The sequence below is a fragment of the Notolepis coatsorum genome, assembly GCF_963971535.1.
Source record: "Notolepis coatsorum genome assembly, chromosome: 13".
In the NCBI taxonomy this organism is placed as follows: domain Eukaryota; kingdom Metazoa; phylum Chordata; class Actinopteri; order Aulopiformes; family Paralepididae; genus Notolepis; species Notolepis coatsorum.
This window is the reverse complement of record NC_140177.1, coordinates 29,784,339-29,800,351: the sequence shown is the minus strand read 5'-3', so window position 1 is coordinate 29,800,351 and position 16,013 is coordinate 29,784,339. Positions and strand designations below refer to the sequence as shown.

General features: G+C 48.2%; 1 protein-coding gene across 1 annotated transcript in view; it reads left to right on the top strand.

The window, feature by feature from the left end:
- Positions 1-16,013, top strand: part of LOC311239309 (receptor-type tyrosine-protein phosphatase mu-like) — a gene marked incomplete at its 5' end in the record, with an annotated part of 199,428 nt that overhangs the window by 119,360 nt on the left and 64,055 nt on the right. The window contains 4 exon segments of the mRNA XM_084327615.1: positions 7,395-7,465; positions 7,759-7,846; positions 8,552-8,628; positions 15,397-15,433. Of these exon segments, the coding sequence (XP_084183741.1) occupies positions 7,395-7,465; positions 7,759-7,846; positions 8,552-8,628; positions 15,397-15,433 (273 nt within the window).

Here is a 16,013-nt window from a genome sequence, read left to right as displayed (position 1 = left end):
GACAAAAGTGTTGAGAAACGGTCCGGCCTGTTGTTTGTTCTGTCCCCGTCCTTCATCTGAATCAAGTCCAACTAGACTCTGGTCTGTCCCCGTCCTTTATCAAGTCAGACTAGACGCCGGTCTGTTCCTGTCCTTTATCAAGTCAGACTAGACACCGGTCTGTTCCTGTCCTTTATCAAGTCAGACTAGACGCCGGTCTGTTCCTGTCCTTTATCAAGTCAGACTAGGTTCTGTTCTGTTCCTGTCCTTTATCAAGTCAGACTAGCAGACACCGGTCTGTTCCTGTCCTTTATCAAGTCAGACTAGACTCTGGTCTGTTCCTGTCCTTTATCAAGTCAGACTAGACTCCGGTCTGTCCCTGTCCTTTATCAAGTCAGACTAGACTCTGGTCTGTTCCTGTCCTTTATCAAGTCAGACTAGACTCTGGTCTGTTCCTGTCCTTTATCAAGTCAGACTAGACACCGGTCTGTTCCTGTCCTTTATCAAGTCAGACTAGACTCTGGTCTGTTCCTGTCCTTTATCAAGTCAGACTAGACTCTGGTCTGTTCCTGTCCTTTATCAAGTCAGACTAGGTTCTGGTCTGTCCCCGTCCTTTATCAAGTCAGACTAGGTTCTGGTCTGTCCCCGTCCTTTATCAAGTCAGACTAGGTTCTGGTCTGTCCCCGTCCTTTATCAAGTCAGACTAGACACCGGTCTGTTCCCCGTCCTTTATCAAGTCAGACTAGACTCTGGTCTGTTCCTGTCCTTTATCAAGTCCAACTAGACACCGGTCTGTTCCTGTCCTTTATCAAGTCAGACTAGGTTCTGGTCTGTCCCCGTCCTTTATCAAGTCAGACTAGACACCGGTCTGTTCCTGTCCTTTATCAAGTCAGACTAGACTCTGGTCTGTTCCTGTCCTTTATCAAGTCAGACTAGACTCTGGTCTGTTCCTGTCCTTTATCAAGTCAGACTAGACTCTGGTCTGTCCGGTGGTGAGTGTACCTGCTGCACTCTTAAGGAGACACCACAGTGGTGGTAACCTGACACCAGGCCTCTCACTGACACCCAAACAAAAGACCTTCGGTAGAGCATCGCTCTCATTTCCCCTCATTAGGAGAACGGCTGGCTGAGCTTGGCAGAGCTCCAATCTCCCCGACACTGTCCCTCAGAAGCCTGACTGTCTGCCTGTCTGCCAGCCAGTGGTGTGGTGTTCGCCCTGTACCACAACCACCACAACCACCACAACCACCACAACCACCACCACCACCACCACCACCACCACCACAACCACCACCACCACCACCACCACCACAACCACCACCACAACCACCACAACCACCACAACCACCACCACCACCACCACCACAACCACCACCACCACCACCACCACAACCACCACAACCACCACAACCACCACAACCACCACCACCACCACAACCACCACAACCACCACCACAACCACCACCACCACCACCACCACAACCACCACAACCACCACCACAACCACCACCACCACAACCACCACAACCACCACAACCACCACCACAACCACCACAACCACCACAACCAACACCACCACCACAACCACCACAACCACCACAACCACCACAACCAACACCACCACCACAACCACCACAACCACCAACACCACAACCACCACCACCACAACCACCACCACCACCAACCACCACAACCACCACCAACACCACCACCACCACAACCACCACCAACACCACAACCACCACAACCACAACCACCAACACCACCACCACCACCACCACCAACACCACCACCACCACCACAACCACCAACACCACCACCACCACCGACACCACCACCACAACCACCACAACCAACACCACAACCACCAACACCACAACCACCACCACCACCACAACCACCACCACCACAACCACCAACACCACCACCACCACCACAACAACCACCACAACCACCACCAACACCACCACAACCACCACCACAACCACAACCACCACCACAACCACCACCACCACAACCACCACCACAACAACCACCACAACCACCACCACAACCACAACCACCACCACCACCACCACCACCACCACCACAACAACCACCACCACCACCACAACCACCACCACCACAACCACCACCACCACAACCACCACCACCACAACCACCACCACAACCACAACCAACACCACCACCACAACCACCACCACCACAACCACCACCACCACCACCACCACAACCACCACAACCACCACAACCACCACCACAACCACCACCACCACAACCACCAACACCAACACCACCACAACCACCACCACAACCACCACCACCACCACCACCACAACCACCAACACCAACACCACCACAACCACCACCACAACCACAACCACCACCACCACAACCACCACCACAACCACCACAACCACCACAACAACCACAACCACCACCACCACCACCACCACAACCACCACCACCACAACCACCACCACAACCACCAACACCACCACCACAACCACCACCACAACCACCACCACCACCACCACCACAACCACCACAACCACCACAACCACCACCATAACCACCACAGCCATCAACACCAACACAACCACCAACACCACCACCACCACCACAACCACCACCATAACCACCACAGCCACCAACACCAACACAACCACCAACACCACAACCACCACCACCACCACCACCACCACCACAACCACCACCATAACCACCACAGCCACCAACACCAACACAACCACCAACACCACCACCAAAACCACAACCACAACCACAACCACCACAACCACCACAACCACCACACCACCACCAACACCAACACAACCACTACTACTACTACTACTACTACTACTACTACTACTACTACTACTACTACTACTACTACTACTACCACCACCACTACCAACCCCACCACCACCACCACCACCACAACCACCACAACCACCACCACAACCACCACCACCACAACCACCAACACCAACACCACCACAACCACCACCACAACCACCACCACCACCACCACCACAACCACCAACACCAACACCACCACAACCACCACCACAACCACCACCACCACCACCACAACCACCACCACCACAACCCACCACCACCACAACCACCACAACCACCACAACAACCACCACCACAACCACAACCACCACCACCACCACCACCACAACCACCACCACCACAACCACCACCACAACCACCAACACCACCACCACAACCACCACCACAACCACCACCACCACCACCACAACCACCACAACCACCACAACCACCACCATAACCACCACAGCCACCAACACCAACACAACCACCAACACCACCACCACCACCACAACCACCACCATAACCACCACAGCCACCAACACCAACACAACCACCAACACCACAACCACCACCACCACCACCACCACTACAACCACCACCATAACCACCACAGCCACCAACACCAACACAACCACCAACACCACCACCAAAACCACAACCACAACCACAACCACCACAACCACCACAACCACCAACACCACCACCAACACCAACACAACCACTACTACTACTACTACTACTACTACTACTACTACTACTACTACTACTACTACTACTACTACTACTACTACTACTACCACCACCACTACCAACCCCACCACCAACACCACCATCACCAACACCACCACCATCACTAACACCACCAACACCACCACCATCACTAACACCACCACCATCACTAACACCACCAACACCACCACCATCACTAACACCACCAACACCACCATAACCACCACCAACACAACCACTACTACCACTACTACTACTACTACTACTACTACTACTACTACTACTACTACTACTACTACCACCACCATCACCAACACCACCACCCGCATAACCTGCTTTCTAATTCATCTGACATACAAACAGCTAATTAAAGTTGTATTTAAATTGTTCCTCAATTATTAACAGGCATGGAGAGGATATCCTTCTTGTGCCAACAGGTTTCTTTAATTTGGATTTTTTTATTCCATTTCCCGAGTGGATTGAGCTGAAAAGTGACCTCAACCCTGCTAGTGAGAGCAGTTATGTGTTTTCTGACCCGCGTCATGTGATCTAATGTCTTCTAATGTCTCTTTCACAAAAAATATCTTATTTGCTCTTATTCATCGTCCTATTCATCCCTCTATCTTGCTTTATACTCTATTTCCTTTTCTTCTTTCTTTTTCTCTCTCTTGCTCTCTCGCTCTTCCCCTTAACACTTTCACTACCACACTACAGAAGGTTAACCTTTGGCGTGTGGCGGTGAAAGGGTTAATCCATGTTCATTAATTAATTACCCTCCCCTCCCCCCCTCCACCCCTCCCATGGCTGACGAGGCAGACAGTTAAATAATCCAGCCTCCCGTCGCCTACCTGCGGCACCCACCTGCCGCCGGTGTGAAGGGAGCCGCCGGCGGTTTGGGCTGCCGGTGGTTTGGCTCTGCCCAAACGGACCCAAGCCATTATGGATCAAGGTGTTTCTGGACTCACGCGACTCGCGCGGCGAGAGATGAATAACATGTCAGTCAAAAGAAAATTACAGAATTAATGATTACGACCCCCTTCTCCCTTCCTACCCCCAACTGCCACCTAGACAGCCTGTTCCCGCCAAAAAAATAATAACTGTGGGATAATAACGGAGCTCATTCTCACTAGAGAGATTCATTTGTATGTTGTGTTCCGATGCCATCTCTATACATCTATATATATACTGTATATTTATCAATCTGTCTTAAAAGGTTAATGCCCTTTTATAACCGTTTTTTTTTTGTTCTGACTTGAGATGATTGGAGCCCAGTGCACCTCTAAACCTGTTGACTCACTGTACTATATTTTTCTCTCATCTGAACCATGCTTCTTGTTATACTGTACGTTAACTTTGGATCAGATAAACGAGGTAAGCCAATATTTTGGGTTATTTTTTAGTTTTATAGACTTGTAAAAAAGAATTACCCTCTGGGATTATCATGCCGTCTCACTTAGATGATGTGAAAAGGGCATTCACCAAAACAGAAGTGATCCCCAAAGCGTTTGACAGAGGCACAGATGTTCCGTGGCATGAGAGTTAGCTGACACTTTGTCACTGGTTCTGAGCTGTACTGTCAAGGTACGAGGTCCCAAGGCGGCCGTGCACACTTTCACAATGTGGCTGAAATGTTTTCTTGTAGCGGGGCACCGTGTCTCGACACACTCAGGTCTACAGCGCTCTGCCAACACTGATGTGGCTTCTATAAAGCTTTTGGAAAGCATTACTCACTAATGATCCATCAACGGACACTCTCTAGAGAACATTCAGACTCATCCCTCACGGAACGTGAGATGCAGACCTTGTTTAACGTTATGGAATAGCAATAAATAGCGCATTAACGCCAACCGGGTTACCACCGATATGTCGTTCAGGAATGGATCAGGGAATATATGATCCCATGTCTTCTCTCCATGGTCCTATACCATCAGCATGGGCTGTTCTTTATTGATAACGTACCACTGAAATGATGTGATCGGAGCATTGACATTCACACTGTACATCGCTAAACCTCAGCTCTGATATCGCATGACGCTCGTTAGCGGGGAAATGCTTTTTTTTGTATGCTTTGTGAAAGCTTTATGAAGCTATGTTTGAACCATTGACAGAGTAAGTATCCGCATGCCCAAATCTCTCTGCACGTGTCACACAGTGAGCAAGTATAATGACCTTGGTTTTAGTAATTGGAAAACCAAGACCCGAGCCTCTTCGGGTGCCACCGTTTTGTCTGCCGCCAGAGATTGCATCATCATTGTGTTGTGGCTCCTTTCCAACTCACCCCTTTGTGAGACAAGTCTGTTTCATTTACTGACACTTTGGAATATTCCAGCAGCTCGTCGGAAAAAGAATCACAAATGAATTCTTTTCAATTTGAATGGGCCTCCTGTTCCCGTGTGGTGAATGATCAATGAATTCAGGGAAACTCTTTAAATTATTCCGCTTCTCCTTGCTGGCATCCCATATTTCCTTTGCCATGATGTATATATATAAATATATATGTCTCCAGTGCTCTGTTGTCACTTACCATTAGAGTTTTCCCCTGTAATTAGTATTATGGTCTGGAGGTATTTGGACTCTCCCGTCTATGGTTCTTCAAAAAGGAATATCAGCAGATAGGTTGCAATTAAAAAGTACATCATGGACAGTTTCTTAAGCGCAACTAATTTGAAGACGGGGAAAGAAACCCTGCGTCAGAAGCTTTGTTTTGATCCGCCACTTGGGGATACTTCCACCTTGTCATCTATTTCCGAATACACAGTCATCTTCATTATAAATCCTCCCTTTTTTCCTCCCCCTCATCTCCGCTAACTACTCTGTCTTCATTGCATAGTCTGCCGCCGCCACAGTGAGGGTCCAAACAGCTTTGAGGAATGAGACTATATCATTCCAGACAGGCAGGGTCATTCGGTTTAAGAAAGAACTATTATGAAGTTGCCAGGTAACGCCTTTTGTCTTGGAGATGATTTGTCTTCGGGGTAGCGCTTGATATTAGACCTGTACCCTTCAGAGTGACAGTGGGAATGACTTTGGCCAGTGCCTTTTCCTCAAGATCGACGGGCTGGGGGAGTAGAGTCCGTATAATCCATCTACGAGACACGTTTCCATCCTGATGGAATGGAGGGGTGGGGGTGGGGGTGGGGGGGGGCATATTTTTAGCATATTAAAGCTGTTTCTTGGTGGAAACGCTTCCCCTAATCCTTAGGACTTAATACATAGAAGTGTGTCCTTGTGTGCTGTCTGAATAGGGCCTCCATTTTGCAGACAAACGGTGCTTTTAGTATAGTGCTGAGACGGATGAAAGCGCCGGGCGCCGCAACATTGATGATTGATCTGGACTTCCTGTCCAGCTAGCACCCTAACAAATGATATTTGGTCTTACCGCACCAAAATACGGCTATATTCATCTGCCCCGAATTTCTCTCGAATCCATATATATGAATATCATTGTGCCGGTTCTGACTCATAAATGCATTAGCATAATGTGTGTATGGGCATTAGCCGATTACCACGGAAACCAAGGAACAAAAAAATAAATAAAAAGACAAAACAACAAAATGCCTTTGTCTGCGGCTAGTCTGCTTGGAGCCGCTCCACCCCGCCCCCTCCCCTTTTGAAGAGGAATAGTCGTGGAGATGTATTTTCATAATTTGACTTAATTGCGCCTGGTGTGCCATCAGAACTGGAAATCTCCCTAGCGAGAGGTAATAAATATTTCATGAGGGTAATCTGAGCAGAGTAGTTTTGATCTGCAGACTATGAGCTGGCTTTATAAACCCCCTCCACCCAGAGCTCCCCACCACCTCACCCCAGCCCCGCCTCACCCCCTCCCCTCTCCCCACCAGACAAGCTGAGTGAGTCCTTCAGAGAGCAGGCAGGCAGGCGGGCAGACAGCCGCTGCGGTGGCTTCTGCCTGGCAGAGTGGCGCTAGGGGAGCGGTTTGAGCCGCGCCCCCTAATGGGCTGGATGTTTGACATCGCTCCCAGGGACCCTCCCTCCTCGTTCTCATGTCTTAATAATAACGACGTGGAGACACGTCTCTCCCTCTTAATTGCTGATGTTTGCCTTCCTTCTTTAAAGCTGAAAAGAGAAAAGACGTCTGTGTGCGTGTGTGTTCTTTTAAACCAGGTTTAATCATTGAAAGGGTCTGTGTGACACATGCCGTTTCATCACCCTCTCCCTCTGCTCCCCTCTTCCTCTCCTCTCCAGAGTTTCTTCGAGGGACAGTCAGCACCGTGGGACTCGGCCAAGAAGGATGAGAACCGCATGAAGAACCGATATGGGAACATCATCGCATGTGTGTATATTATAAAGCATGAATCTCTCCACAGCGCGTGTCATTTCCACTCCCACCGGCTGATTTATTGGCCAGGCCTGACACTCTTAGCTGCTCAAACAGAGTTCTATCATCAGCGTAGAGAATGACTTTGACCTTTCCTGGCTATTTTTATCTCCATCTTAATGCGCTCGTCTTCTTGGCTATATGAGAAATAGGCCGTGCGGGCGTATGGCACGTGGCATGCGATATCGCCTCCTTGTTTATCAAAGTGCCCAACGCAGATTTCGCCCCATTAATTCATATTATCTCTTACAAGTTCAGACCCCGGGGGCGGCACGAGCGCCGCCGTCTGCGTTGATTAACGGGGAGTTGGCACTTCGGTAGTGAACTCCACCCTCCTGGATGTTGCTTGTCAACGCGGGGCTCCGGTTCCATATCCGGTCAAAGCGTGGCCCCTTCGTCGGCCATGTCCCCCGCTCTAAACCTCGGGGGCCCCGCTCTCACTCTACGCTGATGACGACAATCTGGCCATCCTTCCACTCCACTCCTTCATCACATCATCTCTCTCCCCCTCTCTGTCTCTGGCTGTCTCTCTCTCTCTCTCTCTCTCTCTCTCTCTCTCTCTCTCTCTCTCTCTCTCTATCCCTCTCCTCTCTCTCTCCCCGTGCCCTCGTTAATATGATTAATTCAGCGGCGGTTCCTCTTCCCCCCTCTCTCTTCCAGATGATCACTCCCGTGTCAGACTGCAGGCCCAGGAGGGGGAGCAGAGCTCCGATTACATTAATGCAAATTACGTTGATGTAAGTACACACACCAGCCAGCGCCACCCACGCTAAAGGTCACGCGCTCCCTCTCCAGAGGTAGAGGGGCGCTGGTGCCACCGACTTGGGGGGCCTGAGGGGCCGAGCAGCCTCCTCACTCTTCCCACACACACTACACACACACACACACACACACACACACACACACACACACACACACACACACACACACACACACACACACACACACACACACACACACACACACACACACACACACACACACACTACACACACACACACACACACACACACACACACACACACACACACACACTACACACACACACACACACACACACACACACACACTACACACACACTACACACACACACACACACACACACTACATACACCACACACACTATACACTATACACACACACTACATACACTACACACACTACACAAACTACATACACCACACTACACATACACTATACACTATACACACAACCACACACACACACACTACACACTAAACACACACACACTACACACTATACACACAAACACACACACACACACACTACATACACCACCTATACACTATACACACACACTACATACACTACACACACTACACAAACTACATACACCACACTACACATACACTATACACTATACACACAACCACACACTACACACACACACTACACACTAAACACACACACACTACACACTATACACACAAACACACACACACACACACACACACACACTACACACTATACACACAAACACACACACACACACACTACACATATGCAACCTGCGCGCACGCACACTATGCATGTAACACACACTATGCATGCAACACAGACTATACACACTATACACACAAACACACACTACACACACACTACACACTAAACACACACACTAAACACACACACACTACACACTATACACACAAACACAGACACACACTGCATACACTACACACACTATACACACAAACACACACACACACACACACACACACACACTACACATTACACACACTACACAGATGCAACCTGCTTGCAACACACACTATGCATGCAACACACACTATGCATGCAACACACACTATGCATGCAACACACACTATGCATGCAACACACACTATGCATGCAACACACACTATGCATGCAACACACGATGCATGCAACACACACATTGCCTTATGTTCATCTTTAGAGGGTCGCTGTATTACGTTGAGAGCAGTGAAGATCAGAGGCTGACATCCCCGGGGGCAGAGGAGAGGCAGCAGCTCCGACACAGCACGGGGGGGGGGGGGCCTGAGATTATTGTTCTGGACTGAGCTTTGAACAAAACAATGATCGCAGCGCTCCGGAACAAACAGGCGTGGCGGAGCGTAGTAGCATGGCTGATTAAAGGAAAACTCCAACATTTTGGGAAATTAGCTCATTTGCCATCTACCCTGGAGTTAGACAAGAAGATATACCTTTTCTTCTCAGTACATGCAGTAGGAGTAGGAAGACGTTGGGAACTAGGCTAATGGAGGAACCTACTTCCAGTGACTGACGCTAAGCTAGGCTAACGGTGCACGTCTTCCTACTCCTACTGCATGCACAGAGAAGAAAAAGGTTCTTGTCTAACTCCAGGGTAGATGCCAAATAAGCTAATTTCCCAAAATGTTGGAGTTTTCCTTTAACTGCTGCGTAGTTAGTAGCAGGTGGTTCAAACGCTTGCAAGAGGACCAAACACATGGAGAGTTTATGTAGGCTTACATAACTATAACAACTAACTATTACTATGGTACAGTAGCTACATGACACAAAGCAAGTTGGGACACAAGTGTAGTGAACGAAAGCAGATACGGTCTTGCTGTACGTATCTACAAATACCACTCACTGGCGTGTGTACTTCTTACATACGCGCTGTATTTCTGCTACTGTAGTGTAGATATTATCCCTGATATGGATGACTGTTGTGTTGACCAGGCGAGGTTGTTGTTACCCTTGATCCATCCAACAGTGGCAGACCCCCCCCCCCCCCCTCTCTCCCCATCCAACTTACCAAATCCGTGAGGTAGACTCCGAAACCTTTCTTCTTCTATTCTTGTTCTTTTATTTAAATTTTTATTTATTTATTTATTTTTTGTTTTGTAGATGTTATCAAGTTGTCATTTGACGAGGCAGGCCTGCACTAATACATTGAGAAGTGTTGAGAAAAGAACAAATAAGCACTAATCCTGTAAGTAATACATAATAAGTATTTTTTACTCAAGTACAGTACTGTACTTAAGTATAATTTCGAGCTACTTGTACTTTACGTGACAGGACACCACTGATCATCAGACATATGGAGCGTATGGTACAGTTTTTACTATCCGCGAAGTTTGTTATCACCAGCAAGGCACTGGAACTCATGTCCCCTCCGAGTCTGGTGATATCAAAACCTCCACGGTCTGTCTCCTCCCCTTGAGTTCTCTTTCCGTCTCGTTCCTCCTCTGTCTCCCCTGCCCCGCACGCGTAACAAACAGAAAGCCTCCGCGGGTGTCATCACTCCCCACTTAACCCCCCTGGGGGGGGGGGGATCCGCCACTTAACCAACATCGCACAACACCCATCCATACAGGCCTACGCGTCTGACGGTGTGAACGCAAGCCAAGCCCAGACCGCTTCATAACAGCACTTACACATGTCATAGGGGCGACCTATCGATGGAGTGCACAGAGACACGCCTCCTCCTGAAAGTAAACAAGCACAACGCAAGGTCTTCCTGATGGGCCATGATTTACCGCTAATAACAGCGCCGGTCGCTCGTCTGCCTTTGTTTTAGCCGAGGCCCCGGCCCCCGACGCGTAATGGCCCGCCGACGTACCTGACTCCCTAAGTGGTTTTCACGCTCCGGAGAGAGAGAGAACTTCCCTCTCCGCCCCTCTAATGTGGTAATTTGTAATCTCTTGTTACGCCTTCAAACGTAAATTCATAATGTAAGGTGTGCGCCGTGTGGCAAATGCAAGAGGGGGCTTAAATTATTTACCTCTCCTCACCATTCAGTTTATGACCCATTAGGCTGGGAGGGAGAGAGTGCCGCGTCGAGAGAGACAGAAAAGACTCTCACAATGGCAGAGGCCCCCATTATGAGATCAGAATATACGCATATTAAAGAGCGGCCCTGATTGAAAAGGATTTCCGCCGCCTTCGTTGGGAGAGTACTTAGCGGGAAGCACGGGCAGATGGGTAATGATGTTTTTGCTCTTCAGAAAAAAGCCTTTTAACCCGTCTGAAAGCTTGTCCTGCCTAATAAACCCTTATGTATGGAGCGTTTTCCCCGCCACAATGTTTGTTATTGTGCTCCATTATTCCCGTGATTATTTCCAGTCACGTATGGATAAGCTCGCAGGGCTGGTGGGGTATCAATCCTCCTGCTTCTCCTCATCGAGGATCCGTACGAGCCGTCTGGAGGAGAGCAAAGAGAAACCTAATGAAGCCTGTTGTCTGCAAACTTTGTGTTTGTGATTCTGTGTGTGTTTGTGATCCTGTGTGTGTTTGTGATCCTGTGTGTGTGTGTGATCCTGTGTGTGTGTGTGTGATTCTGTGTGTGTGTGTGTGATTCTGTGTGTGTTTGTGATTGATTGATTGATTGATTGAAAACTTTATTAACAGATTGCAGAATGGGTACAGTACAGTACAGCTCAATACACACAATTGTTAAGGGGATGCAGACCAGAGAAAGACTTTCGTCTTGTTTACATCAGGGTCCCCCATTTTCAATTCATCATAACATATATGACATACACGACATACAGATAGACAGTACTGCTACATCTATACATTTATGACATATCAGATTTGCAAATACAGTACTGTTTGTGATACAAAAAGAGTCCAGAAAAGCGAGTATATACATTTGACGTAGAAACTGTACATTGGAGCAGTGGCGTCATTTCAGTAAAAGCCAAGGTATGGCAATTAGGGAGGGGGGAGGGTGAAGGGGGGGTTTCCCCCCCTTGGTGATTTTTTTTTGTCAAATCAGTTGCGCAATAGTCACTTTTGGTGAGTTGTTTCTATACAATTCACTTATATGACACAGGACTACACAAGCATTTTTAGTATAGAAATGTGTCAACAGACTAAAGCAGGGAACCACAATATTTTGCATACAATTTATGCAGAATGTAATATCATAACTGTCTATTATTTTTCTTGCAATTGAGCCAATTTTCCTTAGGTACGGTTTTGATACTACAGAATGTAGTATCAAAAACACGTTCACAAAAAGTATGGGTTACTGAATGCTGAACTGCACTGTTATAATCACTAAACCATTGTAAGACCTTACCTGTGTCCCTGTATCACTTGTCTCTGCTGCCCTTTGATAAAAAAAACGTCTATGTCCATTTTCCTTTTTTTTTTGGCATATTTGAGTTACTTAGTAGTAAAAGTCACCTAGTAAAAGTGAGATAATTGACAATATCAAAACATGCTAGGGCTGTACCGAATAGTTCGAAGCTTTGTTCATAATGTTGACATTCGAATTAAAAATCACATAAAAAAAAAATTGTAATTATAAAAAAAAAGAAAAAAAAAGGTTTTAATTTGCCAAGGTATGGCGAGTGCCATACCAAAATGACGCCCCTGCATTGGAGGGTAGGTGGGGGGGGGGACTGTACATTGGAGGAGGTTGGGTGGGTGGGGTGGGACACTGTACAACTGTACAAGCAAAACTGTACATTGGAATATTGACAAAACCATACTTGGTCATTTACTGTACATTGGGTTGGGTTAGGACATTTACATGTGTGTGATCCTGTGTGTGTGTGTGTGTGTGTGTGTGTGTGTGTGTGTGTGTGTGTGTGTGTGTGTGTGTGTGTGTGTGTGTGTGTGTGTGTGTGTGTGTGTGTGTGTGTGTGTGTGTGTGTGTGTGTGTGTGATTCTCTGTGTGTGTGTGTGTGTGTGTGTGTGTGTGTGTGTGTGTGTGTGTGTGTGTGTGTGTGTGTGTGTGTGTGTGTGTAGGCCTATATCAAAAGGTAAATCCATCATCCAGGTACCCTAGATTTGCAGAAGTGGGCTATCTATAGATACGCAGCCCCGAATGAACGCCATTACATTCCTACAGGCAGAAATGACGCATATTTTATAGAATCCTCGGGCCAGCTGTTATTAGAAGGAATTAATGAGTTCTTACAGCAGGAAGAGAAACCCAAAAGGGAACAAACGCAGAACAAACAGCACACCAGGAAGCATATTGAGCACTTTAATAACTCAAACAGCCCTGTGTGCACAACCTGCCTGTTCAATTAATCATTTTAACGCTCACTTTGCCTCCCTCTTTATCGCCTAATGGTTATCACCGGGACACGCCCACGCCGCGCGTGACGACGCCCGCCGTGAAAAGGGAGCGTGTTCCGTTTATAGTAGCGCTAGCCGGCCTGGCAGTCACTGACGGAACACACACACACCACACACACCACACACACCACACACACACACACGCACAAATGCACACGCACACTTTCCCTCTGACTCTCCCTCTAATCCTGCCGGTGTGTTGGGCCTCCACTTTGCCTGAAAGAACATACATGAAAGCACAAACAAATCTCTCCTCCGTCCGGAGATAAAGAAGTCATTAAAAATGGAGGACCGTTTGAATAGCTTTGAAAGAACCCTGTGGATGAGAGAGAGAGAGAGAGAGAGAGAGAGAGAGAGAGAGAGAGAGAGAGAGAGAGAGAGAGAGAGAGAGAGAGAGAGAGAGAGAGAGAGAGAGAGAAAAACAAATTAGAGTGAGAGAGAGAGGAGGGAAGAGAGAGAGAGAGAGAAGGGAGAGAGAGTGAAGGGAGAGATAGAGAGAAGAAAATATCCTTTGTGTCTTCTTCCCTTCGTTGAGAAGCGTTAATCACAGTCCAAGTTAAATTGAATACGAGGGAGATAAGGGGGATTGGGTGGAGCGAGGGAGGGTTGGGGGGGGGGGAGGGGGTGAGACAATCAAGAGGAGAGAGGGACGGGGAAGAGCCTTTAAGTCCTAATGTTTTGTTTCCTGCCTCATATCTCAGGAGAGGAGACAAGGTACTGGACAAATACAAGTTGAGGGGATTAGCAGCGTAATCCGTGAGACTAGAGGCTCCGCTGTGAGATCAGTGCTGCTCGTTGTATCTGCAGGATTATCAACACTTTGGCTGCTCACGCTGTAGGTGCACTGCCATGTACAGTATCGAGTGTGTGTGCGTGTGCGTGTGTGTGTGTGTGCGTGTGCGTGTGTGTGTGTTTATGCATACCGGATACATTGACAACCCCCGTTGCGAACCCCCCCCCCACACACACACACACACACTCTCCAAAACGTAATAACATAGAACTAAAGAGGCATAGTGTAGCAACTCGCTGCTCTCCCAAACAGCTGGTTGTCAGGCCGTTCCTAATGCCGTATATAGTATACAATAGCTGAAAATGAACATAAATCGAATTCTCCAAACTGTTTCTTTGGCGTAGGTGGGGGGTGTGTGGGTTTGTGTGTGGGGGGGGGGGGGGGGGGGTGCGACGGCATCAGTTGTTCCATTGTTGCATGCAGGAAAACACATCTCTGTGTGTGTGTGTGTACACTATAGAGCACTGATCTCACCGTTGTCAGTGAACAGGGTGATATCAAACCGTATCAAACTCGGTGGTGTTGTTAGGGGCGACCAGGAGGAGAGTAGGAGGAGAGACTTGAAGTGAACTTCACACACGGCTCTTTCTCCTGCTTCTTGGTTTCAGTGAACTTCACACATTCTTTCTCCTTCTTCTTGGTTCTCAGGGATACCACAGGCCAAACCACTACATTGCTACGCAAGGTGAGCATTCAAACTTTCCTACCGTTGTGAAGTCATACTATAGCTAGCTTGGTGTGTATACGTGTCTGTGTGTGTGTGTGTGTGTGTGTGGGCGGTGAGATTTTAAGGCTATGTGTTTGTTTGTTTGGAAATGAAAATGTCTTGTGTGTGTGTGTGTGTGTGTGTGTGTGTGTGTGTGTGTGTGTGTGTGTGTGTGTGTGTGTGCGTGCGTGCGCCCGTGTGTGTGTGTGTGTGTGTGCGTGTGTGGTGTGTGTGTGTGCGCGTGCGCCCGTGTGTGTGTGTGGTGTGTGTGTGTGCGCGTGCGCCCGTGTGTGTGTGTGGTGTGTGGGTGGGTATGTGTGTGTGCAGGTGTGCTCAGACGTTGTTTACATACGCTGCTGCAAGCTATCCTTTGATGCTCAGTCAAGTGTGCATTTGGGGAATCTGCTAGCGCTCGCTACACACACACACACACCTCTCTGAGCTAGCAGAGCACGGAGTCTCTCTCTCTCTTTCTCTCTCTCACCCTCTCTCTCTCTCTCTCTCTCTGTCCATCCGTGATGCGGGAGCTATTAATCAGTCAGTCGGGGGGGGGTCGTGG